Source organism: Salvelinus fontinalis, chromosome 39, assembly GCF_029448725.1.
Source record: "Salvelinus fontinalis isolate EN_2023a chromosome 39, ASM2944872v1, whole genome shotgun sequence".
Taxonomy (NCBI): domain Eukaryota; kingdom Metazoa; phylum Chordata; class Actinopteri; order Salmoniformes; family Salmonidae; genus Salvelinus; species Salvelinus fontinalis.
The window spans coordinates 19,905,472-19,929,792 of record NC_074703.1 but is presented as its reverse complement, the minus strand read 5'-3'; the positions used below and the strand labels follow the sequence as shown (position 1 = coordinate 19,929,792).

The window sequence follows — 24,321 nt, the reverse complement described above, 5'->3', positions numbered from 1 at the left end:
ATCATTTTCATGCTCATCAAACCATTGTGATTACTCATGCACTGTGGATGGGGGCATTGCTATCCTATAGGTGCATAGCCATGGCAGCCAAAATAATGTGCTCCCCAGCATTTTATACACCCTAACCAAGCACAATGGGATGTTAATCGCTTAATTAACTCAGGAACCACAACATACTTTGTATCCCACATTTCCTCCAGTGTTTCCATTATTTTGGTAGTTACATCTACATTCCACCTGGTATAACATAAATTACGTTAATTTAACCACCAGTGCATATGCAAAGTATAGGTTAAGTATAACTTGTACGTGTTCGCCCCCTTGTGGCGAGAGAGGAAGAAGACGTAAATCAGTAGCAACAGAGGTAAAGTAAAGTGACACATACTTTAGCTGGATTTCTTCAGTGAGGTTTTCTGCTGGCCACAAAAAGGCAAGAAATCACTTATAAATTTAAAACAATCGTAAGTTTAATCACTTGCTCTTCATTTCTGAATTCAAGTTATTCTCTATTTACATATTGCATATTTTATAGTTGAAAAGATTGCAGTTCAATCCAAAATGTGTTTAGGTGAAATGGCACCAAAGGAACAGGCACTCTACTTGTTTGGATTATCACAAAATCCATAATTTTTGAAATATGCATTTCACATTTTCTAATAATCTGTCCAAATAAATAAATTAGACAATGAATTACCATGTGCATGATTGTACACAGTCCACACTGTCAAATAATGATGTACGTCACAAGTACCCTAATAGGAAGATGTATCAACTAAGGGCAACAGTACAGAGGAAGTTTGAGTGTGTGTTTTTTGACGAGTGGACAGGTCCGAAAGCATGATCAGTGTGCCCTTCTGTTCATCAGTAGGGGTTCAGAGAATGGGATAAGGCTTGTGGAAGTACAGTAGTCTTCATCAGCAGTGTGACTGAAGTCTGCAATGTAAGGTTAGGTCCATATCGACAGTGGATAGGCCTGGGCCTAGGGTCTGTTTCTAGGAAATCTCTCTCAGGCTCAGCTGGCTGGTTCCGGAGTCCTCTCCTTGGCCACAGGGGCTTCCTTCATGCGGTCTCGCCCCTGTTGGAGAGTGTGCTCTGTGGGGCCCAGACGGACGATCTTCCCACTTCCCAGACACTCATCCCCCTTGTACAGCACTGCAAACTGGGGGAGATGAGCGAAGTGAATATGGAGAAATTAGAAGGGAGGGTAGTGATGAGCAGACATTGACGGAAGCTTTGAAGCAAGGCTATTCAGTCAATGTTGAGGTAGATGAGACGGGCACAGAAAATGAATGTTAGTGGGAGACATTGATGCTGAATATTGACTCCTAGTCCCTCTGAACTAACTCCCACATTTGAGCGCATACACAAACCACTATTCTCTATCGCTTCTCTATTCATCTACCCTCACTCTGGCCTCGAGCCCAGAGCTCCAAGACAAACGCGTCTCGGCCATATTGTTTTCCCAGAGCAGTGGGTTATGGGATATCGCATGAAGAAAGGGCGGTAATCCAAGCGTGGACAAGGCTCTTTGTACCCTGACTAGAGTCTGGAGTAATCCCTGTCAGAGAAACCAGAGACACACTGGAGCAGCTGGCTACGTTTGTTGGGCCTATGATAGGCCTTTGTTAGCTAGCTAATCAGGATCTTAAGGAATAACACACTGGGACTAACACACCAGCTCAACTAAAACCACTGTAATGGTTCATGGGTTGGCTTTACTCTTAAAAGCTGACCTAACGACAATAAATCAATTTGAAAATGGCCTAAAGAAATTTTACTCATAGTTAAAATTCTTCTGAGAACAAAACATCCCTAGAAAGTAATGAAACCAACTGCCCAAACTCTGAAAAGGGTGAGACAGGCGGCTTACATGTCTACGTGTGGGAAACAGAGAACTTACCTGTCCTGGTGTGAGTGCTCTGATTGGCTGAGACAGCATGATCCACACAGAGCCATCCATGTTCAAGGTCACAGTGCAAGGGGCTGGAGATACACAACCTCACTGTGTTATTAACATGTTACTAACACTAACATGTCACTAACACGTTTGAAGTGTACATTTGACTCAATAAAGCTGTTTCTTAAGCCGTATGGGAGGTAACGATATTGTTTTTTTTCTCCCCAACTTTGTCATATCCAATTATCCAAATCCAATTCTTGTCTCATCGCTGCAACTCCCCAATGGGTCCGGGAGAGGCGAAGGTCGAGTCATGCGTCCTCCGAAACATGACCCGCCCGCTTAACCCGTTAACCAGGAAACACCGTTCAACTGACGAGCGAAGTCAGCCTGCAGGCACCCGGGCCCACCACAAGGAGACGCTAGAGCGTGATAAGCCAAGTAAAGCCCCCCAGCCAAACCCTCCCCTAACCCTGATGACACTTGGCCACTTTTGCGCCGCCCAGTGGGACTCCCGGTCATGGCCAGTTGTGACACAGCCTGGGATCGAACCCGGGTCTGTAGTGACACATCAAGCACTGCGATGCAGGGCATTAGACCACTGCGCCTCTCGGGAGGCCCAGGTAAAAGGATTGTTAATGACACATCCTTACAAACTGTGTCTGGCCCTAACGTGTTATGTGACTCACTGAGAGGCATCTGGTGGATGAAGCGGAAGTGACACTCCATCATCTTAGTCTGGATCAGCTCAGTGGGAGGGTCCTCCGTTATCCAATGGAAACGATCGGTTCGTACTGTGTCTCTGAATAGAGCCGGGTGATTGGTGGTCGGACCCTGATGTTAGGGAGTTTAGAATCAGAATCCCATTGAGAATCAACAGCAAGGAGGTGGGAGATCTGCCTGTACTGTAGTTAGGCTGGTTGTTTAGGACAAAATTAGCTATAATAGTATCCGAAAGAGGTAGAAACCATTCCTTACCACAAACACTTCTCCAGTAGTAATGTCTTTGTCCACAACAAACCATGCATCCCTCTGCCCACCAATCCTAGCCCTTTGGCCTAGTGTCAGGGTGAACCAACCTGAAAGGAAGAAGATGCAGAGAACCAGTCGTTAATGTTAAGGTTTACTATTGGAAGAGCAGTACTCTTATAAGGATAGTGGGACAAGCACTACCATAGAAGATACCACTGAGGATATCACACAGCATTACCTTTATGTTCCCCCATGATCTTCCCATCCTCAATGGAGACAAAGTTCCCTGGTTTCGGCTCTAAATACTGACAGAAAAACAGAAATGCAGATTGTTATTACACACAAACATGTTTATTTATTACTACGGCCAGTGTCTCTCAATAATGAACTTCATACAGTACAGTTGTGTGTGTATTTTAATTCCATACCTCTAGAATGAAATCCTCAAATTTCCTCTCTCCAATAAAGCAGATGCCCATACTCTGGAAACAGATAATGATATTCAGTGTTGCCACACAGTCCACGAAAACATACAAGTGACTTTGTAAGATGTAATCTTTGTCAATACAGTGTAATTAGGGTGTAGGCCGAACAACAACAATGCAATGAAATTATGTTAAACTTTTTTAATCTGTAGGCAGCTCGGAGAGGAGAGATGATCAATACTTTAGTACTCCTGTCCGTATGTACTTGGACAGCAAAACTGACATTTTACATTTGGCTCTATACTCCAGCATTTTAGATTTGAGATCAAATGTTTCATATGAGGTGAATGTACAGTATGAGGTGAATGTCACCTTTAATTTGAGGGTATTTTCATACACATCTGTTTTACCGTTGAGAAATGAAAGCACAAGTCCCCACCACCATGTGAAGAAGTCACGAGTATTTGGACAAATGAACTAGTAGTGTATCAATAACAGGAGACATTAGCATTTTTGGGAGGGTATGATCTGTATATATGATTTTGGGGGTATGATCATCATTATTCATGAATGATTATCTGTAATCATGGTAGTGTAACAGATGTGAAATGGCTAGCTAGTTAGTTAGCGGTGGTGCGCGCTAATAGCCTTTCAATCGGTTACGTCACTTGCTCTGAGACCTTGAAGTAGTGGTTTCCCCTTGCTCTGCAAGGGCCACGGCTTTTGTGGAGCGATGGGTAACGACGCTTCGTGGGTGACTGTTGTTGATGTGTGCAGAGGGTCCCTGGTTCGCGCCCGTGTCGGGGCGAGGGGACGGTTTAAAGTTATACTGTTACAGTAGCATGCACATTAAGACCAGATACCACACCCTAACAGGCTATTTTTCCCCTTTACTCATATCAGAATGAAACTATCAGTTGAAAGTATACATACATAGAACAGATTTTTCTATTCAAAGAAAAACATTTTGATTTAAAATATGCAAATGAAGCAAATCCTCAATAAATATAAACACTGACGGATGCATGCGCCTTGATCATACCAACAGCATATTGCGCAAAATGGTATGCATCATCATCTGGATGTGTGTGCAACAAAAGTTCAACATTCCCCTTCTGCTACTATTTCTGTCAAGATGTGCATACGCTGGATTTATCGAACGTATGTGTGGACCACACCAAATGCAGTCAACTGCAACACAATCCTGCAAGGCAAATGCAGCGTTCCATTGGAAATGAATGTACTTCTGGTGTACCAAAATGCAATGACACCGTCAGCGTGATGGAGGCGAAATTTTGCATAAACTTACAGATAAAATGCCACTTGAAATAAAAATGACAAGATATCAAAAAAAGCCTTTGGACAAGTCTGGCTACAAGTCCTAAGTACCAGTGTGTGGAATAATGTAAATGTACCTCCTTTGAAAGCTGAGAAAGGTCATTTTGAGAAAATAGCCGATAAAGATAGGCCGGACTAAGATGAATTACTGCTTAAGGGATGCCCCTTTTTCTCCACACCCCACAAAAAAAGGAAAAAAAATGATAAGATGTGTTATGTTTCTGGCAATATATGCAGCGCTTTGTTTATAATGCACTGTCCGCTCTCCCTCGAGGCTTTCCCAAGTTGATGCGCAAGAGACCAAACAGCCTCAGATCACACATTCAGATCACGTCCGAGACTCAGATTGGACAGTGAAACACACAAGCGCGCACCTGCAGGTGACGTGCAGATGTTTCATTTCTCTCTCGTGCATCATGGCTGAAGCCAGGGCAAACTCCTACTATTTGTGTCCAGGTTAAACGTGGGACGTCACTCATTATAAAAACACTCTTAAATTCATGTTTAATGCATAATTTCCAGGTCTATTAGAAGCGATTAATAGACGAAACAACAATGTCATTGAACCAATTGACAGGCCAGAGATCAAGGGCATTCACCAGCAAAGACACAGTGACAGTATTTTGGACAACCAAATTGAAATCAAAATGATGGATGAAATCGAAGTGTGTCAGCTGTGTGGTGATTCGCGATTCATAACTTACATTTAAAAAAAGGTACTACCAATGGTAGTAGGCCAACCGATAACACCAAGACGGAATGCATTTTGAAGTGATGCGTCGCCGAGAACAGCCAGCATGTCCAGGAAAGTACATGGCCAGTGGCACGCACACACTTCGAGCAGATCAGCAGCTCCACAATGATGTGATTGACTGTCTCCAAGGTGGGGGGGCTTTGTGGCAGCCAGACGAGGCAAACGAAGGAGGATGCGGTGAGCAAAGTTACTGGGCTCGAATTTAGTCAAGCTTGAACTACATACACTACCGATCAAAAGTTTGGGGTCACTTAGAAATGTCCTTGTTCTAGGCCTCCTATATCCAGTGTCTGTGTTCTCTTGACCATCTTAATCTTTTCCTTTAATTGGCCAGTGTGAGATATGCCTTTTTCTTTGCAACTCTGCCTAGAAGGCCAGCATCCCGGAGTCGCCTCCTCACCGTTGGCGTTGAGACTGGTGTTTTGCGGGTACAATTTAATGAAGCTGCCAACATCATTGCAAAAGGGTTTTCTAATGATCAATTAGCCTTTTAAAATGATAAACTTGGATTAGCTAACACAACGTGCCATTGGAACACAGGAGTGATGGTTGCTGATAACGTGCCCCCTGTACGCCTACGTAGATATTCCATAAAAAATGTGCAGTTTCCAGCTACAATAGTCATTTACAACATTAACAATGTCAACACTGTATTTCTGATCAATTTTATTTCAATGTACAAAAAAAATGAGCTTTTCTTTCAAAAACAAGGACATTTCTAAGTGACCCCAAACTTTTGAACGGTAGTGTAGATTGATGCTTCTAATTGTGCATGTTATAAACTACACTTTTTATGATGATGATGATGATAGGCTATGCCTGGATTGATGTATTGTTTCCAATACTACATTAATTTGGCAGACCTAACTTGATTGACCCTGTTTCTACAAGGCCTAGTCTGAGAGGCCTAAATCATATTTCGAACCTCATGTTAAAGTTGACATTCTGTACTTGTCGCCTCATATGATTTGATCTCAAATCGAAAATGCTGGAGTACAGGGACAAATGTAAATGTTTTGCTTTAATGTCAAAATACAGTACATACAGAGGGCAGTGTATCTGTCTGTGTGGTTGGTTACCTCTTTCCTCTTCAGGACGTGTTGGAAGCCGGCCTCGGCTGCAATCTTCTTCACGTAGTCTTTGGTGAGTCCCGACAGGGGGAAGACTGTACGCCGCAAAGCATCCTGAGACATCTGGCTGAGGAAGAATGTCTGGTCCTTAAAACGGTCCGCTCCCTGGTACAACCTCACCGCTTCAACGGAGATAACAAAGGGTTACAAATCTAATGACAGCCCTATAATATCGGTCCCTATTTTAAATATAACCAATGGTGGTACTCATTCAAGTTCCCTGAATTTCTCGACACATATCAAATGTCCACAGACTTACAGATAAAAGCCTTTCACATATAAAACGCAGGTACCCTGGACCGTTTTTGAGAATTCTACAGATCATATTTTGATTTCACACAACCTGAAAATAACCGTTTCAGGGTGTGATTAGCAAGACGCACATTCTACATGACGTTAGCGAGCTAGCTTCTTTACAACGGGCAAAAAAGTTCCACGCGACTCGTGCTACCACGTCACAATACCTGGTACCCTAGGTCCTGGATCCGCTACTCACGCAGGACCAGGTTTCATTTCAAACAGCGTTTGTTTGCATTTCACACATACTTTATAGCGCGGATCAGGGTACCAAATGCTCCAGGATCCGGATCATAAGATGATATGTGAAAACGCCCAAAGTCTCCATATTGTTATAGAGGTAAGATTGACATAATAATAATAATAATAATAATAATAATAAAACATTGGTATGAGAAAAGCACAGAAAGATGTTGAGAGGAGTTTGTTGGTCTTACGGTTCCGGATCTCAAAACGGTCTCTGAAGACATGTTGAGGGGGAGGAGACACATGACTCTGTTGGAAGACATCTTCATCCTCCTGAGATGTCCTGGCATAGTGGCCTGTCGCCATGGCATCAGCACCTAGGGGGAAATCAGCAACAACACAATATTGTCTTTTTTTTGTACAAGCTCAGTTTCTTTAATGGTACTTGAAGTTCTTAGCATACTTGGATGTTTTTATAATATAATGCATACTAATACTGAGCATTATTATGCTACATACCCAAGCCGTTGATGGCATAATTGTAGAAGTGGTTGAACTTGATGTGTTTGTTGCACAGAATGTCTGGATTTGGTGTCCTGCCCTTCTCATATTCCTTCAAAAGATTGCTGAAGAAGGGAGACATTGGTCAGACATTGAGAAAGAGAGCAATCTGGAGTGGGTGGGTATAATTTGTGTAACGTTCCAACAGGAATCTCTTCCAAAAACTTTGCAAATAACAAGGTTGCCAACAAACAACGCACATACAAAGTTGTATAGTGGTAGAATAAGATACCGGGTAGGGAGTGGGCTATTTGATAAAGTTTTTTACTCACCACATTTATGCTGAAAAATGTATGTCCTTACTCTGGTAGTCTATGGATAAACATTAAGAATAAGCTACGTGGTGAGTTGATGCCTATTCGGCAGCTAGTTAACTAGGTGAATTGATTATGCTACTTTGTACGTATTGTTTGTTGGCAACCTTGTACTTCAAAGTTTTTGGAACTGATTCCTATTGGAACGTTCCACAAATTATACCCATCAATCTGGGGTATATTCATTTATCAGATTCTGTTGCAAACGGAAAACGTTTTGCAATGAAAATGTGTGTTTCTATTGGACAAATTCAGATAAATCCCTTCCCATTTCGTTCCATTTTATCTGTTTGGTTCTTAAACGGTAAACGATTTCCTTTGCAAGACAATGAACACACCCCAGATCTAGCCTTGTGACACCAACCTAATCCCGGGATAACTCACATTATTTCAAATAAGCTGAGTGCAGCTGTCTGCTTAGCCGGGCTACAACTGTTCCAATTATACAGATTTAACAATCATCTAATTAAGGAGGATACCTACGTGAACACTTCGTGCCAGTACTCTTTGACGTAGGACACTTGATGGAAAGGTATGTCCAGATTCTGGCACACTTTGTAGGCATCTTCACAGTCCTTTTCGGAGGAACACACCCCATTCTCATCCAGGGAATCCCAGTTCTTCATAAACACTCCAGTAACGTGGTACCCTGTCAATAAAACAAGCCATTGGGAAGACGTGAAACTTAGATATAAAATAAGACATATTCCGTTAACTCATTAAAAAAATATTCAGTTTATTTGTATCGTCTCAAGGAGTTTAGACTAGTTAATGTTGAGTGTCCCAGTGAAGGAACGTCTCACCTCTTCTTCTGAGTAACAAAGCCGTTACAGAGCTGTCAACTCCCCCAGACATCGCGCACACGATATGTCTCACGACACCCATGATTTTTCACAACTATTTGCCACGAAAATACGTTTTGAATTGACTAATTCAGGTTACAACTTAACTTTTTCGGACAGACGCGGCCATTTCCTCGTTCCGTCTCAAAACAATGTCCGACTAGAAACAAGTCACGTGTGGCTTTAGTTCCAGCTAGGGTTTACGTGTGTTGCGGGTGCCAGAATAACTGTAACACTGTGTAAACATAACGGAGCTGTTGAAATTCTGCTCCGTAAATTGGATAAAAATCTCGAAAATCCACACATTTGCATATATTTTTCGAAAGTATCAAGGTACGTTGACTAGAATTATACAACTGTCTCTGATTATATTGACTGTTACACCCGCAAAAGTGGAATATATTGCACAAATGTGTAACGTTAAATCTGTAGTAATAGTTCCACCGTGTCAATGGTGAGATAATTTTGTGTTACGTGATTTCATTAACGTTAACTCTTTTTGCAAGTATTAACAGAGCAGAAGAATGAAACAATATATAATGTTTAATTTGGTGGAAAGGAGCCAAGGAAGTCATAAGGATAATCCTTCTCATCAAATCAAATGTTATTGGTTACATACACGTGATTCGTAGGGTGTAGCGAAATGCTTGTGCTTCTAGCTCCGACAGTGCAATAATATCTCACAAATTACACAACATATACCCAATACACACAAGTAGGAATGAATTAAGACTATGTACATATGGACGAGCGATGTCAGAGCGGAACGGACTAAGATACAGTAGAATAGTATAGAAAACAGTATATAGATATGAGATGAGTAATGCAAGATATGTAAACATTATTAAGTGACTAAGATAGAGTAGAATAGTATAGAATACAGTATATACAAATGAGATTAGTAATGCCAGATATGTCAACATTATTATATATTAGTCACTAGTGTTCCATTCCTTAAAGTGGCCAGTGATTTCTAATCTATGCCTATAGACAGCAGCCTCTAATGTGCTAGTGATGGCTGTTTAACAGTCTGATGGCCTTGAGATAGAAGCTGTTTTTCAGTCTCTCTGTCCCAGCTTTGATGCACCTGTACTGACCTCGACTTCTGGATGATAGCTGGGTGAACAGGCAGTGGCTCGGTTGGTTTAGGCCTTCTTGTGACATCGGGTGCTGTAGGTGTCCTGGAGGGCGGCTAGTTTGCCCCCGGTAATGCGTTGGGCAGACCGCACCACCCTCTGGAGAGCCTTGCGGTTGCAGGCGGTGCAGTTGCCGTACCAGGCAGTGATACTGTCCGACAGGATGCTTTCAATTGTGCATCTGTAAAAGTTTGTAAGGGTTTTAGGTGACACGCCAAATTTCTTTCGCCTCCTGAGATTGAAGAGGCTCTGTTGCGCCTTCTTCACCACACTGTCTGTGTGGGTGGTCCATTTCAGTTTGTCAGTGATGTGTACGCCAAGGAACTTGAAGCTTTCCACCTTCTCCACTGCAGTCCTGTCGATGTAGATGGGGGGGGGGGGGGGGGGGGTAGTACACAAGTACACAATTTCCTGAGGTACACAATCATCTCCTTTGTTTTGTTGATGTTGAGTGAGAGGTTGAGTGAGAGGTTGTTTTCTATGCAAATTAATGACTGTTTTTAGGATAATCCCACCAAGACTGTTTCGAACCACTTTGATACAACTCTGTGGTTGTCTTTCAGCATGGTGGACGTGCCACTATCAATGAAAGCCATCACTTTGGATCTGCTAAGAGATGCCAGAGAGACAGTGAGGACCAGTCCTTTGGGAGTCATCAATACTCCTATGATCCCATGGTGCCAAACAACACTACCGCTCAACATCCCCTGTAACATCCACATCAAACTGGAGAACATGCAGAGGACTGGTGAGTTTGTGTATGAATTAAATGCCTTAGTCAGGCACATTTACATTACTACTGTACAAGTTTCAATGAATAATGTAGGCCGTTTTGTAGTAGATATATTGATAGACATGGTTGATGTTGGACATTGAGAGTGATACAATAACAGCAGTTCCTGTCATTGTGTTAATTGCCAGGTTCGTTTAAGATAAGAGGAGTGGCCAACCAGTTTGCCAGGAGACCAAAAGGAGCCCATTTTGTCACCATGTCTGCAGGGAACTATGGGAAGTCTTTTGCGTATGCCTCTAAACACTACGGCTCCAAGGGGAAAGTGGTGATGCCAGAGACAGCCCCTGTATCCAGATCTACACTCATACAAGTCAGGTTCTTGTTTCCAATTGACTGTTTCAGTCTTTAAATTGTATCGTCTAAAATGACACATCTGAAAATAACCAAACATATCTGTCCATTCGCTCCAGAATTTTGGATGTGAGGTGGAACGGGTGCCCACGGCCTTGCTGATGAACGTGGTGAATCGTTGTGTCCAGGAGGAAAACATGACGTTCCTCCACTCATATGACGACCTGGACCTGATTGCAGGACATGCCAGGTATAGAACAGCCGAACAAGACAACAAAACCAGCTTTATGCGGGCCTTTACGAAAATAAAATGCTGGTCTGTCTCTCACTGTCTGTCTCTCTCACTCCCTCGCTCCCACCCCCCTCTCTCTGTGCTGTAGTCTAGGTTTTGAGGTACTGGAGGTGATGCCCCAGCCTGATGTAGTGGTGGTGTGCTGTGGAGGAGGAGGTCTACTGGCTGGGGTGGCTGCTGCCATCAAACTGGCCGGCTGCGAGAAGACAAGGATCTACGGAGTAGAGCCAGAAGGAGGTACATAACACCTGTTGTTTAAATCTCACCAAGACAATATCAGGCAGGGCTTTTTACAACCATGATACACCACTAACTGATATACATGAACATACACATGGGACAATATACTGAGGGGTTGATATACAGTATGACCATTTTGTTTACCTTCATTTCCTGTCTTTGATTCATTAGCCTGCACCATGTACAAAAGTTTCATCGAGAAGAAGCCTATAGGCATGGACACCAAGAGCATCGCGTCAGGACTGGCTCCACCTTTTGCAGGTACAGTACATTGGCTAGACCTAAATAAATCCGAAAAGATCAGGCCATAAGAGGGAACAACTTTGTCTTCATCTGGAATGAACCATAGCCAAGCAAACTAATCTGTGAATTGTACCTTCTTTACCTGTGCTAACTCCCTGATGTGTTTTGTACCATAAGTCACGTAAAGGTTAAAACATCTACCATTGCTAACTGCATGGTGTGTTGTTGTCCCCCCAGGCACCCTGCCCTACGAGCTGTGCCAGCGCTACGTTGAGGAGATCGTACTGGTGAGCGATGAGGAGATCAAGGCTGCCGTGTCGACCCTGTACAGGGCGGGGCTCCTGGTGGAACCGTCAGGGTCCGCGGCATTCGCTGCCATCGCTAACGACAGAATCCCTGACATTGCTGGGAGGAACGTGGTGGTCATCCTCAGTGGAGGAAACATTGGCAAAGACGAGCTCACTAACTTCCCTGATTGAATATCTAGTTACTTACTTACTTAGGTATTTTTCTACTCATGAAGCATAGGCCACTGACAACAGTTTTCCAGCGTATTTAGTCCGGCGTGATTTGTTCAAGTTCTCCTCATGCGTTTCCCCAATGAATGTTCCCAAAGTTATTATTACAGTGACTACTACAGAGAATAAAGATTGATTATTCCAACCAGTCTGAGTTAGGAGAGATTATGCATTATTATTTTACTACGTTGACTGTTACAGAGAAGAAAGAATGACCATCGCTCTAACCAGCCCGTGACGTGACTTAGGTGCAAATCCTGCATTATTTTTCTCACTAATACTTTTTATACTGTGATATTATCTTTTTGCAAATAAACTATGCAATGTATTCAATATCAGGAACATATGCTGTGTTTGATCACTGAAATGTCAACAACTCAACTGTGCTCTTTGTTCAACTGAAAGACAAATTCTCATGTCCATACTGCATAGCAATCACTTGATGGGGTGTATATTAGGCACGTAAGAAGCACACATGCCTAGGTAACACCATCAGTGAATCAGAGTTGCCAAATAAAAAAACTATGAGTAGCCCATAACCTACAATGCATTCGGAAAGTATTCAGACCCCTTTATCCACATTTTGTTACTTTACAGCCTTGTTCTAAAATGGATTACATGTATTTTTTTCCTTATCAATCTACACACAATACCTCATAATGTCAAAGTGAAACAGGGTTTTAGAAATGTTTGCACGTTTATTAAAAATGAAAAACAGCAATACCTTATTTACATAAGTATTCAGATCCTTTGCTACAAGACTTTGAAATTGAGCTCAGGTGCATCCTGTTTCCATTGATCATCCTTGAGACGTTTCAACAACTTGATTGGAGTCCACCTGTGGTAAATTCAATTGATTGGATATGATTTGGAAAGGCACACACCTGTCTATATAAGGTCCCACAGTTGACAGTGCATGTCAGAGCAAAAACCAAGCCAAGAGGTCAAAGGAATTGTCCGTAGAGCGCAGAGACAGGATTGTGTCGAGGCACAGACCTGGGAAAGGGTACCAAAAAATGTCTGCAGCATTGGAAGTCCCAAAGAACACAGTGGCCTCCATCATTCTTAAATGGAAGAAGTTTGGAACGACCAACACTCTTCCTAGAGCTGGCCGCCCGGCCAAACTGAGCAATCGGCGGAGAAGGGCCTTGGGAGGTGACCAAGAATACAATGTTCACTCTGACAGAGTTCCTCTGTGGAGATGGGAGAACCTTCCATAAGGACAACCATCTCTACTGCACTCCCCCAATCAGGCCTTTATGGTAGAGTGGCCAGACACAGAAGTCATTCCTCAGTAAAAGGCACATGACAGCCTGCTTTGAGTTTGACAAAAGACACCTAAAGGACTCAGACCATGATAAATAAAATTCTCTGGTCTGATGAAACCAAGATTGAACTCTTTGGCCCTGAATGCCAAGTGTTACACCTGGAGGAAACCTGGAACCATCTGTATGGTGAAGCATGGGGGTGGCAGAGACTGGGAAACTAGTCAGGATCCTGAGAATGATGAACGATGCAAAGTACAGAGAGGTCCTTGATGAAAACCAGAATGCTCAGGACCTCAGACTGGGGCGAATGTTTACCTTCCAACAGGACAATGACCAAGACAATGCAGGAGTGGCTTCGGAACAAGTCACTAAATGTCCTTGAGTGGCCCAGCCAGAGCCCGGACTTGAACCCGATCGAACATCTTTGGAGAGATCTGAAAATAGCTGTGCAGCAACACTCCCCATCCAACCTGACAGAGCTGGAGAAGATCTGCAGAGAATAGGAGGAACTCCCCAAATACAGGTGTGCCAAGCTTGTAGCATTTTACCCAAATAAACTAGAGACTGTAATTGCTGCCAAAGGTGCTTCAACAAAGTACTGAGTAAAGGGTCTAAATACTTATGTAAATGTAATATTTCTGTTTTATTTAATATAAATGTGCAAAAATTTCTGAACCTGTTTTTGCTTTGTCATTGTGGGGTAGATTGATGAGCAAAAAAACAATTGAATCTATTTTAGAATAAGGCTGTAACGTAACAGAATAGTTTCTGATTGTACTGTACATCATGATATCTCCTAGAGCTTGAGATTTAGGTCTCAGTGTTTTAGCACACTCCCCCTATCTCCAGACAGCAACACCACTTCTCAATAGCCTAGTTTACACCTTGTGCTAACATGTGGTTTTTATTATCCTGATCCAATTACTATCTGATCAAGTTCTGTCACTAACATATGGTATTAAAATATGTCTGTTATCCATCCATTGTCTCTGCATTGTGACCACATTTTTCTAGTCCTTCCAAGTATTAACATTATTTGGGAGATTGTTTCAAAATAATGGTGTCAGTATCATGATTGGACAATTATTGATGCCTTGAGTCAATGGTGTCAATTGCCAATCATTTTACTGGGTGCTATAATGATGAATTAAATGGTTTCACCACATCTGACACTTGTAAAAGAAATCCAGATAAAATGGTCATCACTAGTAGCAGCTACAAAGTCAGATCCCACAGCCACAAAGTCTAAATTGGCAAAAAAGTCTAAAAATTAGCCTTTTTGGTCTTAATTTAACATCAGGCATAAGGTTAGCAGTGTGTTTAAAGATAGGTTCAGGTAGAACATCTCATTTTAAGAAGATAAATTGTAGAAATGGGCAAGGATTGTCCATCATTCTGACTTTCTGGCTGTGTTAACTAGGGACGACCAGATAAAATGCGTGTCTGACTACCTCTGGAGGTGGTTAGAGGGCATTACTACACTCAATACGTAGATGCGACTATCAGAACACAATGATTGCAATGAAAGAACAGGTTGGCTGCATTTACAAAAGCAGCCCAATTCTGATATCTTTTCCTCTAATTGGTCTTTTGACCAATCCTAGCAGATCTTTTCATATCAGATCTTATTCAGAGCTGATCTGATTGGTCAAAAGACCAATTAGTGAGAATAAAAAAAGCAGAATTGGTCTGCCTGTGGAAAAGCAGCTGTCTAGACTACAAAGGTCCGCATTGAGGTCTGATTGTGCTCAGGAGCTGGTTGGGGACGCATTGTCTCCGGCTTTCTTCTCAGTCTGGATACAATCAGGTTACCAAAAGTGCACATGGTGTGTGTCATCAGCATTCCCACCGCAAGTCTTCAGAAACTTGTGTGAGCCACCTTTTTATTTTAACGTTGTGAAGCAAATATATTCCTACCCACTGGGAACAGATGTCAGTTCAACGTCTAGTTTTGATTTACATTTGCTTGAGTTAACTAACGTGAATGCAGCGTGAAATCGAACAAACGTTTCAAACCTATCATTGGATTTAGGTTCAAAGTTGGGTGAAAAAAAATACAAAATGACCTTTGTTTACTTCTTTCAAATCAAATCAGTTTTCCACATTGATTCAACATCATGACATTTAATTTTTGTTTTGTTTGTTGGAAACAATGTTGATTCAATGTTTTTGCACAGTGGTTATCGTGTGAGGTAAGTGTTTGTTGGCCTCAAACGCTAGCCAGCTGGCTTATATTTAGAATATTATCTTTTTTTTGGCTAGAGTTATAAACATTGTTATAATTAAGCAATTAGTCACGAGAGGGGGGGGGGGGGGGGGGGTGTGGTATATGGCCAATATACCACGGCTAAGGGCTGTTCTTAAGCACGGCTAAGGGCTGTTCTTAAGCACGAAGCATCGCGGAGTGCCGAACACAGACCTTAGCAGCGGTATATTGGCCATATACCACAAACCCCCGAGGTGCCTTATTGCTATTATAAACTGGCTACCAACATAACTAGAGCAGTAAAAATAAATGTTTTGTCATACCTGTGGTATACGGTCTGATATACCACGGCTGTCAGCCAATCAGCATTCAGGGCTCTTATAAAATGTTTCCTATGCCACCTCATATTTTGCCTATGCCACCGTTAGCAATGCTTACTGGCATTTGAATGTAGTGCAGCAAAAGGGAATCTGATTCCGGACACAATATGACAGACACATTTAAATGTAGGTGTAGATGCATGATGTGTTTGTAATTCCATTATCAGAATACAAAAACTGCATTAACTGTCAAGTCTAGACATGGCCAGAAAGATATACTTACAATCAGTTCCCAATGTGTATTTTGATTGTGCCCACATTTGTAGACAGGTGTTGACAATCAGAATGTGGACAAAATCAGGAGAAAGTACACGTTAGCACCAGGTATAAATGGAGCTTCTGTAACACACAGGGCTATTGCTGTTCAGGTATGGGACTGGGGACACTGTACAGACTGTAGATGGATGGAGGGGAATCATACTGGACCACGAGGGATCCCAGATGAAGATCTTAGACACCGAAGTTATGCTTTTTTTTATTTGGAGAAGGATGAACTCTACCAGAAGTTGGGATGGTGTTGTTTTTTAATGTCTATTCTGTTCATATGAGGTAAAAAAAAAAAAAAAAAAAAATGTACAGTATGTTCATATATATTTGATAGAATTATGATTCAATATCTGCATTTGCAGTATTTGAGAAATTAAATGCACAGCATAATTTTTTATATATATCATATTATTTACAGTAGTTTGGTCAAATAAATCTGTGATATAGTTTCTGATAATTGGTGTTCTTGTCACTAGAATCCTGTCCCTTTGGGCTCGAAGGCAATATGATAAGAGGGTCCCAGCGACGAAATGACTATCAGACCAAGTACATACAATAAGTTGTAACAGCTGCAGTGGTTATGTCTATTGATTATCATTGTGCTGTGGCCTACATGGACCCAGGACAAAACACAGTTGCCTTGCTATCTTTGCGTTAACTCGAGTACAACTGCATCATCAAAGATTCATACAGGTTACATCTGCTTCAAACATTTCCAGCCTGATTCATGTTGCAAAACAAAGAATGTCAGTGAGTGGTGACACTCACAGACCCCTGTGAGACAAAAGGGGGGATTTAATAAATCCCCAACCTAATCTGTGACGAATGAACATGAGAACATTGATTAATGATGTACCACAGTGCTTGTCCTACTCCTGCAACTCAAGGAGCCCCATTTCCTCTGATTTCCCAGGCCAGGGGAGAGGACAGGATACTCAGGACAGGACTGTTGCCCACTGGAACAATGTGATGAATGAAAGGGCTATTTCAAGAGCGCGTTGGTTACACAATGGGGTGAATTATTTGTGGATTTAATAGGAAAAGCTGTTTTTCCTCAAATGTACTGACTTTAAATACATTGCATCATACTGTACAGTAAGCCATATTTGATAAATAATCTCAAAACTAGAAATAACCAAAGCATAGACTACTTGTGTCATTATTGTCTCAGTGCTGCGTATTTAATATGTATTCATTGTACCTGTATTAGATTATGGAATTTGATTGAGGGCATTTTGAAATCCATGTGATTCTTTTTGTAGTAAATTTGGATGTCTTTGTTTTCCAATCCTCGAGGCAATCTGCCACGGTTTACGCTCGATCAGACCGACAACGCTGTGTTTGCCTTGCAGCATTGCGTTTCAGAGGCAGTTTCAGTAGGTTCTGAGTGGTGTATGCATACATTGAATTTATCGAACATATGCGTCAAACTGTACGCGTAGACGGCTTGACAGAAATGGTAGCAGACGGTGAATGTTGAACTTTTGTTGCACACACATCCAGATGATGCAGTTTACCATTTTGCGCAAAAAAACTGTCTGTGTGATCGAGGCGTAACAGCACCAGAAGTACATTCGAATGGAACGCACTGCAAATGTCTCTTCAACACAATGCTGCAAGGCAAACGGAGCGTTCCCTTAGAAATGAACGCACTTCTGGTGTAACAAAATACAACTACACTGTCGGTGTGATCAAGGTGTCAATCGGGCTACAGATTACATTAATTAATTTAACAGGGTGGTGAAAGTGCACGGTGATGAGATTGACGCTCCTTTCCAATAAATATCCAGGGTCTTATTCTGGTGACATGATGATCGATGCTTGGCTGACATTTGATAAATACTACTAGTTTTGCTAATTTGCCCATAAAAATCTCATCATGTAGACAATACCAGCACTGTATATGCGAACTGTGGACTAGAGCGCAGTGCCGAGGCCAGTGGCCATAACGGTGGGCACATTCGCTATATAATTATTTTTTTGTGACAAAACCATCAGTTGAGTTGAAAATGCGATGGCAACCCATCTGCATGTTTTATTGGGTAGATGTGAATTTAAACGCAATTATTTATTTATTTTCTGCACTACACCTTTTCTCCGCAACAAGTCAATTTGATAAAACATCTTTGATGGGGAAATGTGCATATAGTTTTTATGCAGATTTTAGAGTGTCTGCATGAAAATCTGTAGCCAATTGGATGGGAACCGAGCTATAGTCACTAACCACTGAGGTTGGTACTCCTACGTATGTCACTTTCTAACCAGATTCAACATTGCTGATGTGTAAATGAACAGCAATACGAAAACTAAAAATAAACATGTTTAATAACATATTCGAGGAGGAAAACATTTCATTTATGACATTGATGTTGTTGCACAATGTGAAACGCTCAACAACTAAAAAAAAATAATATAACATGAATGGTTCCATTTGCTGCCATGTCTTCTTGCTGAGCTACATGACATCTTTGGTTGCCATCCTGCAGACAACAGCGTCCAGTAGACACGTATCCTCCTGGGGTGTGGTTTTGTACAGCTGGAGAGAAAAAAACAAGAGCATGGTGAGTTAGAAATATGTATTCAAAGTGTCACTCCACAATGACACAATAGCTTACAGTACAAAATACAGACTTTAAAAAAAACACATTGTGGACCAGTCGAAGTGAGTTGAGACACTAAAAGCAGTCAGTCAATCATGGTAAAATATTTCATTTATAATACATGACATAATCTATACATTATTGGTATCAGTTATTATACATTACGTAATCTATACACATGTATGCAGATGCAGTAGATAAAAGGACGTTTAGGTTCTTAAAAAGAAAAGTCTCCATTGGAGGATAAGGTGGCAGGCTTTGGTGCAATCATTTACATTATCGTTACCTGCTAGAATCACAAAATGTATTATTTTCACCTAGAACATTAAAATGTTTCTTCTGGCTTGACAGTTGACTTAATAGATCATTCCTAATGTCGCTGTGTAACCTACAGTAAAGCAAGGCATGAGCTTGTTTTAACGGATCCATCGTTACAAAAAGAACAGACACGTTTATCTAAGGGAGCGTTTGTGTATTGACAAGTCTCAATCAGGGATGTCCACTGTTGAGGGCCCAAAAAGGTGACGCTTTTTTGTTGTTGCACTGAAACATGCTAAATAAATCCTGCTAGGGGGAAATGCAGGTTTTAACTAATTAAGCAACAAAGAATATGATCTACAAGATCAGTCTCTGTGTGTAAAATAAAAAGTGGTTCATGTGAATGAAACTCGCAGCTAAAAAATATGAAAGCAATCCAATGTTATTTGTTGCCTAGACTTACTGCATATATGACACTCAAGTCTTGATAAAAAACAATACACTAATATAGCAGTTAGCCATGACAGCCTTTATAGTACAAAGTGTGTGACCACACACACACACACACATCTAAATATTGCACTTGGGAAAAAACATCTTAAAGTAGAAATAGAATTCTATTTTTGCTCTATTGTAGTGGCCACTATAGTAGATATTGATCAAGTGCACAAAGCTACGTGTGCAAAAATAACATTCACTGAGTAAAACATTTAATACAAAAGTGTAACCATCAAGTTCAACACAACAAAAGCAATATCTTTGGGCTACACTGCACTGCATTACATTGTACACTTTCTGCCTGTGGACATCTGTTCTACAATGTGCCAGCAGAGCATGATACCCTTTGTAATTGACCTCTTTCAGGCAGAGCGTACACCTGGCGTACACCTTTTATCCACTGTATTGAAAGAAGGAAAGTGTGTGGCGTTTCTTTCACCTCGATAGTGGCATCCAGCTTAAGCCAGTGTCAATGCTGGGTGTAGCTGGTGCATGGAAGTCAGGCGCAGGAGAGCAGAGATGAGTGGACAAAGCACTTTACTGAGGCAATATTTTGAACAGAACGCAACCGCGTCACAAAAACAAATTCCCAAAGAACAAGTGAGACGGCACAAAGTACAATAACCAAGTACAAAGTACCGGCTGCCACAAAACACACAGGTGTGAAACAAAACCCGGCGCAAACCAGCCGGAAGCGTGCCAACCTGACAATAAACAATACCCCACACAGACATGGAGGGAACAGAGGGCTAAATATACATAGTAATTATGAGGAGATGTAAACCAGGTGTGCAGGAAAACAAGACAAAACAAATGGAAAATGAAAAGTGGAGCGGTGATGGCTAGAAGACCGTTGCCGCCAAACATGAAGTCGTGACAGCCAGGCCCAGCTCCAGCTACACTTGATCCCTGAAACCACAAGCAACTTCTCATTTACACCCAATTCTCTCATTCTGAAAAACAACCACATACTGTAGAAAACATTGGTTCACAGATAGTAGTTAGTTTGTTAGCTAGTTAAAATTTCACAAAGATTGCCAGGGTCCAGTAAGCAACTACTTTAACGTTATAACTTGAGGAACGGCAAGAAGTCGTATACCAGTTAATACTATAGTGAATTGGTTCGGTTACTAACGTTAGCTCATCTGATTGTGTAACGTTAGCTAGCTAGCTGTCTGACTTTATTAGTCAGCTAATTTTCACACAAACTCAATAATTTGATCGGCTAAATTGAATAATGTTGCTCAACATTTCTCTGGCTAGCTAACGGAGAATTCGATCCAGCTACCAAGATACTTAACAATGCTAACAATTATTGTTCCACCACACCTTCTCCCTCACCTCAAACTTTCCAAATGCCAGTTGTTTTTCGGTTACAGCTCATGAAGTATGCTCAACACCTTCTCACCCGTGTCTCCGTTGTCAGGCTTCTCACCTATCTCTTCGTTATCGTTCAGGGGATGCGCTGCTGTAACTGGCAAACTGCCTTTCCACACTCTGCTGTCTTTCCAGAGCGAGCGCTGATGCTGTAACTAGCAAGTTGGTTGTCTCTTCTCTCTTCATTCGCATGCTGCATTCTTTTGTAATGTAAAAGATTGGCTGAGCCTTGGACACAGCCAGAATTGCTCCAAACAGGCATCACTCACTCACATTCAAACACGCATCACTCGTTCGATTACAGCCTGTAGTGATCCAAAGCACCCCTCCCAAACATCTCATCGGATCAACACTGTAGGTCACCTATTTTGGATTCAAAACTGCGAATTTTGCCAAAAGGTGACTAGTTTGCATCCCTGCTCAATACCGAGAGGGGCCACTCCACATCTACATTTCACAAAAGAGCTTCAGTATTGCTTAGATAAAACTGTACTCACGCAAGGTTCCATCCCAAAAGTGCATTTAAAAATCAGTTGGGGACACTTTAGTTCTTCACTCTCCAAAAGTGCTAATTGGAAAACATTTCAGTAATTTCTAGAATACACTGTCAGTATCAGTGAGATGAGTCTAATAAATGGAGTTGAAAAAGGCTTTGACAAGGTATAGAAAAAATGTACTTGCCATTGCAACATCAGAAGCCCATAACAAAACACGTTTACAGAGACGTACATTTGGCAAAATCTCTGCCATTTTTTTCAAATACATACAAATATTCAGACCCCTTGACTTTTTCCACATTTTGTTTTGTTACAGCCTTATTCTAAAAGGTGTTCAATAGTTTTTTCCCCTCATCAATGACAAAGCAAAAACAGGTTATCAGAAATGTTTGCAAATACATTAAAAATAAAAAAACATAAATATCACATTTACATACATATTCAGACCCTTTATTCTGTACTTTGTTGCACCTTTGGCAGTGATTACAGACTGGAGTCTTCTTGGGTATGATGCTACAAGCTTGGCACACCTGTATTGGGGGAGTTTCTACAATTCTCCTCTGCAGATCTTCTCAAGCTCTGTCAGGTTGGATGGGGAGCGCCGCTACACAGCTATTTTTCAGGTCTGTTCAGAGATGTTTGATCGGGTTCAAGTCCGGGCTCTGGCTCGGCCACTCAAGGACATTCAGAGACTTGTCCCGAAGCCACTCCTGCGTGGTTTTGTGCTTAGGATCGTTGCCCTGTTGGAAGGTGAACTTTTGCCCCAGTATGAGGTCCTGAGCACTCTGGATCAGGTTTTCATCAAGGATCTCTCTGTACTTTGTTCTGTTCATCTTTCCCTCGTTCCTGACTAGTCTCCCAGTCCCTGCCACTGAAAAACATCCCCACAGCATGATGCTGCCACCACCATTCTTCACCGTAGGGATGGTGCCAGGTGCCAGAGTTCAATGTTGGTTTCATCAGACAGAGGATCTTGTCATTTAGGTGTCTTTTGGCAAACTCCAAGCGGGCTGTCACGTGCCTTTTACTGAGGAATGGCTTCCGTCTGGCCACTCTACCATAAAGGCCAGATTGGAAGAGTGCTGCAGAAATTATTGTCTTTCTGGAAGGTTCTCCCATCTCCACAAAGGAACCCTGCAGCGCTGTCAGAGTGACCATCGGGTTCTTGGTCACCTCCCTGACCAAGGTCCTTCTCCCCAGATTGCTTAGTTTGGCCAGGCGGATAGCTCTAGGAAGAGTCTTTGTGATTCCAAACTTCTTCCATTTAAGAATGATGGAGGCCACTGTGTGCTTGGGGACCTTCAATGCTGCAGAAATGTTTTGGTACCCTTCCCCAGATCTGTGCCTCGACACAATACCGTCTCAGAGCTCTACGGACAATTCCGTTGACCTCACGGCTTGGTTTTTGCTTTGACATCCACTGTTGGACCATATAAAGACAGGTGTGTACCTTTCCAAAATCATGTCCAATCAATTGGATTTACCCCAGGTGGACTCCAATCAAGTTGTAGAATCTCAAGGATGATCAATGGAAACAGGATGTACCTGAGCTCAATTTTGAGACTCATAGGAAAGGGTCTGAATATTTATGAAAACAAGGTATTTATGTTTTTGACTTTTAATAAACCTGTTTTCACTTTGTCATTATGGGGTATTGTGTGTAGATTGCAGAGGATTATATCAAAAAAAAATAAAAAAAATTCGAATAAGGCTGTAATGTAACAAAATGTGGAAAAAGTCAAGGGGTCTGAATACTTTCTGAAGGCACTGTATATATTATATTAGTGTGTGTGTGCGTCCAACACACAGGAAAAACAAGATTTAGACAGAAAAACCAAGACCAACCTTTTTGACCTTAGCTGGGTCGGTCAACATGGAGACATCTTCAACTGGGATCTGTTGTCCATCCACCTTGGCAATGATGTCAGTCATGTGCTGCGTCTCCTCTTTGAGATGGACTAGAACTATGAGAACAGCACTGTCACTGTCTGACATCCCAAACCTCTTGAAGGCCTCTGAAATCTAAAGGAAAATATGTGTCAAAGACATTGGAATGGGATATTACTTTGAAAGGAGTGTCAACGTGTGTGTGTGTGAGAGAGATACATTTAGAGGCTACTTACATTATTAGTGGGTGAAAGGTTGTAGATGATTTCGGAATATAAACTCCGTGTCTTCATTTTTCCAGTACTATGTAAATGGACCGCCTTGTTTGCTGCCACGAGCACCTGGAAGGGGTTCACTATCTGCAAACATTTCAAATCATCAGTTTGTGGATCATTACATCAACTTCAGTCAAGCATACATTACATCAAACCAACATTTCTAGCTAGCTAGCTACATTGTCTCACCATAGACGGGTTTATCAAGGCACCATTAATCTTTCCTTCCATGGCATTTTTCCTCAATTCTGCAGCGTTTTTGACATCTTTGAATAGCAACTGAGTTACAGTACGATCAGGAAAGAGTTCCAATTCCTGAGTTGAATACATAACTGAAGAAAAACGAATTTGTGGATAAAAAAAGACTCGAACATTTCAGTTAGACATCTCACGTGGTTAAAAAAAATAAGAAATACACAGGGAACAAAAACAAAGTAACACAATTAATCTGAAAGGTTCCGGTTTTACACGACTAAAAATATTTATGCTGTACCTAATAATTGTCAATACTTATGAAATAAAATATATTAGATATATGCTCGCATTTTTAAAACGATTGTACGACAAAGAAGCAATTCA

General features: G+C 41.6%; 3 protein-coding genes across 3 annotated transcripts; 1 reads left to right on the top strand and 2 right to left on the bottom strand.

The window, feature by feature from the left end:
• Positions 1-442: 442 nt before the first annotated feature.
• trmu (tRNA 5-methylaminomethyl-2-thiouridylate methyltransferase) lies at positions 443-8,889 on the bottom strand. Its single transcript, XM_055905463.1, has 11 exons — positions 8,678-8,889; positions 8,358-8,523; positions 7,519-7,625; positions 7,251-7,376; positions 6,466-6,638; positions 3,298-3,351; positions 3,108-3,174; positions 2,876-2,976; positions 2,587-2,731; positions 1,901-1,983; positions 443-1,159 (listed from the first exon to the last, which is right to left on the bottom strand). Exons 1-11 carry the CDS (start codon positions 8,757-8,759, stop codon positions 1,013-1,015), a joined length of 1,251 nt encoding a protein of 416 aa, XP_055761438.1. The 5' UTR covers positions 8,760-8,889; the 3' UTR covers positions 443-1,012.
• A 42-nt stretch (positions 8,890-8,931) lies between these two features.
• On the top strand, positions 8,932-12,562 carry srr (serine racemase). Its single transcript, XM_055905464.1, has 7 exons — positions 8,932-9,049; positions 10,416-10,600; positions 10,774-10,955; positions 11,056-11,186; positions 11,317-11,465; positions 11,640-11,729; positions 11,949-12,562. The coding sequence occupies exons 2-7, from the start codon at positions 10,417-10,419 to the stop codon at positions 12,188-12,190; spliced, it is 978 nt and encodes a 325-aa protein (XP_055761439.1). The 5' UTR covers positions 8,932-9,049; position 10,416; the 3' UTR covers positions 12,191-12,562.
• Positions 12,563-18,657: 6,095 nt separating this feature from the next.
• On the bottom strand, positions 18,658-24,175 carry tprkb (Tp53rk binding protein). The gene is made up of 4 exons (XM_055905360.1): positions 23,932-24,175; positions 23,704-23,826; positions 23,426-23,602; positions 18,658-18,886 (listed from the first exon to the last, which is right to left on the bottom strand). Exons 1-4 carry the CDS (start codon positions 24,070-24,072, stop codon positions 18,806-18,808), a joined length of 522 nt encoding a protein of 173 aa, XP_055761335.1. The 5' UTR covers positions 24,073-24,175; the 3' UTR covers positions 18,658-18,805.
• Between the last annotated feature and the right edge of the window lie 146 nt (positions 24,176-24,321).

What these genes read in the sequence shown, in the direction of transcription:
- trmu (XM_055905463.1), bottom strand. Translation starts at nt 8,759, where the DNA reads ATGGGTGTCGTGAGACATATCGTGTGCGCGATGTCTGGGGGAGTTGAC. An exon ending in CATCCACCAGATGCCTCTCA is followed by an intron (nt 1,984 to 2,586) that starts GTGAGTCACATA and finishes GTGTATCTCCAG; the next exon opens with CCCCTTGCACTGTGACCTTG. An exon ending in GAGCACTCACACCAGGACAG is followed by an intron (nt 1,160 to 1,900) that starts GTAAGTTCTCTG and finishes CATCTCCCCCAG; the next exon opens with TTTGCAGTGCTGTACAAGGG.
- srr (XM_055905464.1), top strand. Translation starts at nt 10,417, where the DNA reads ATGGTGGACGTGCCACTATCAATGAAAGCCATCACTTTGGATCTGCTA. An exon ending in CGGAGTAGAGCCAGAAGGAG is followed by an intron (nt 11,466 to 11,639) that starts GTACATAACACC and finishes TTGATTCATTAG; the next exon opens with CCTGCACCATGTACAAAAGT. An exon ending in ACTGGCTCCACCTTTTGCAG is followed by an intron (nt 11,730 to 11,948) that starts GTACAGTACATT and finishes TTGTCCCCCCAG; the next exon opens with GCACCCTGCCCTACGAGCTG.
- tprkb (XM_055905360.1), bottom strand. Translation starts at nt 24,072, where the DNA reads ATGTATTCAACTCAGGAATTGGAACTCTTTCCTGATCGTACTGTAACT. An exon ending in CCTTGATAAACCCGTCTATG is followed by an intron (nt 23,827 to 23,931) that starts GTGAGACAATGT and finishes AAATGTTTGCAG; the next exon opens with ATAGTGAACCCCTTCCAGGT. An exon ending in ACCTTTCACCCACTAATAAT is followed by an intron (nt 23,603 to 23,703) that starts GTAAGTAGCCTC and finishes ATTTTCCTTTAG; the next exon opens with ATTTCAGAGGCCTTCAAGAG.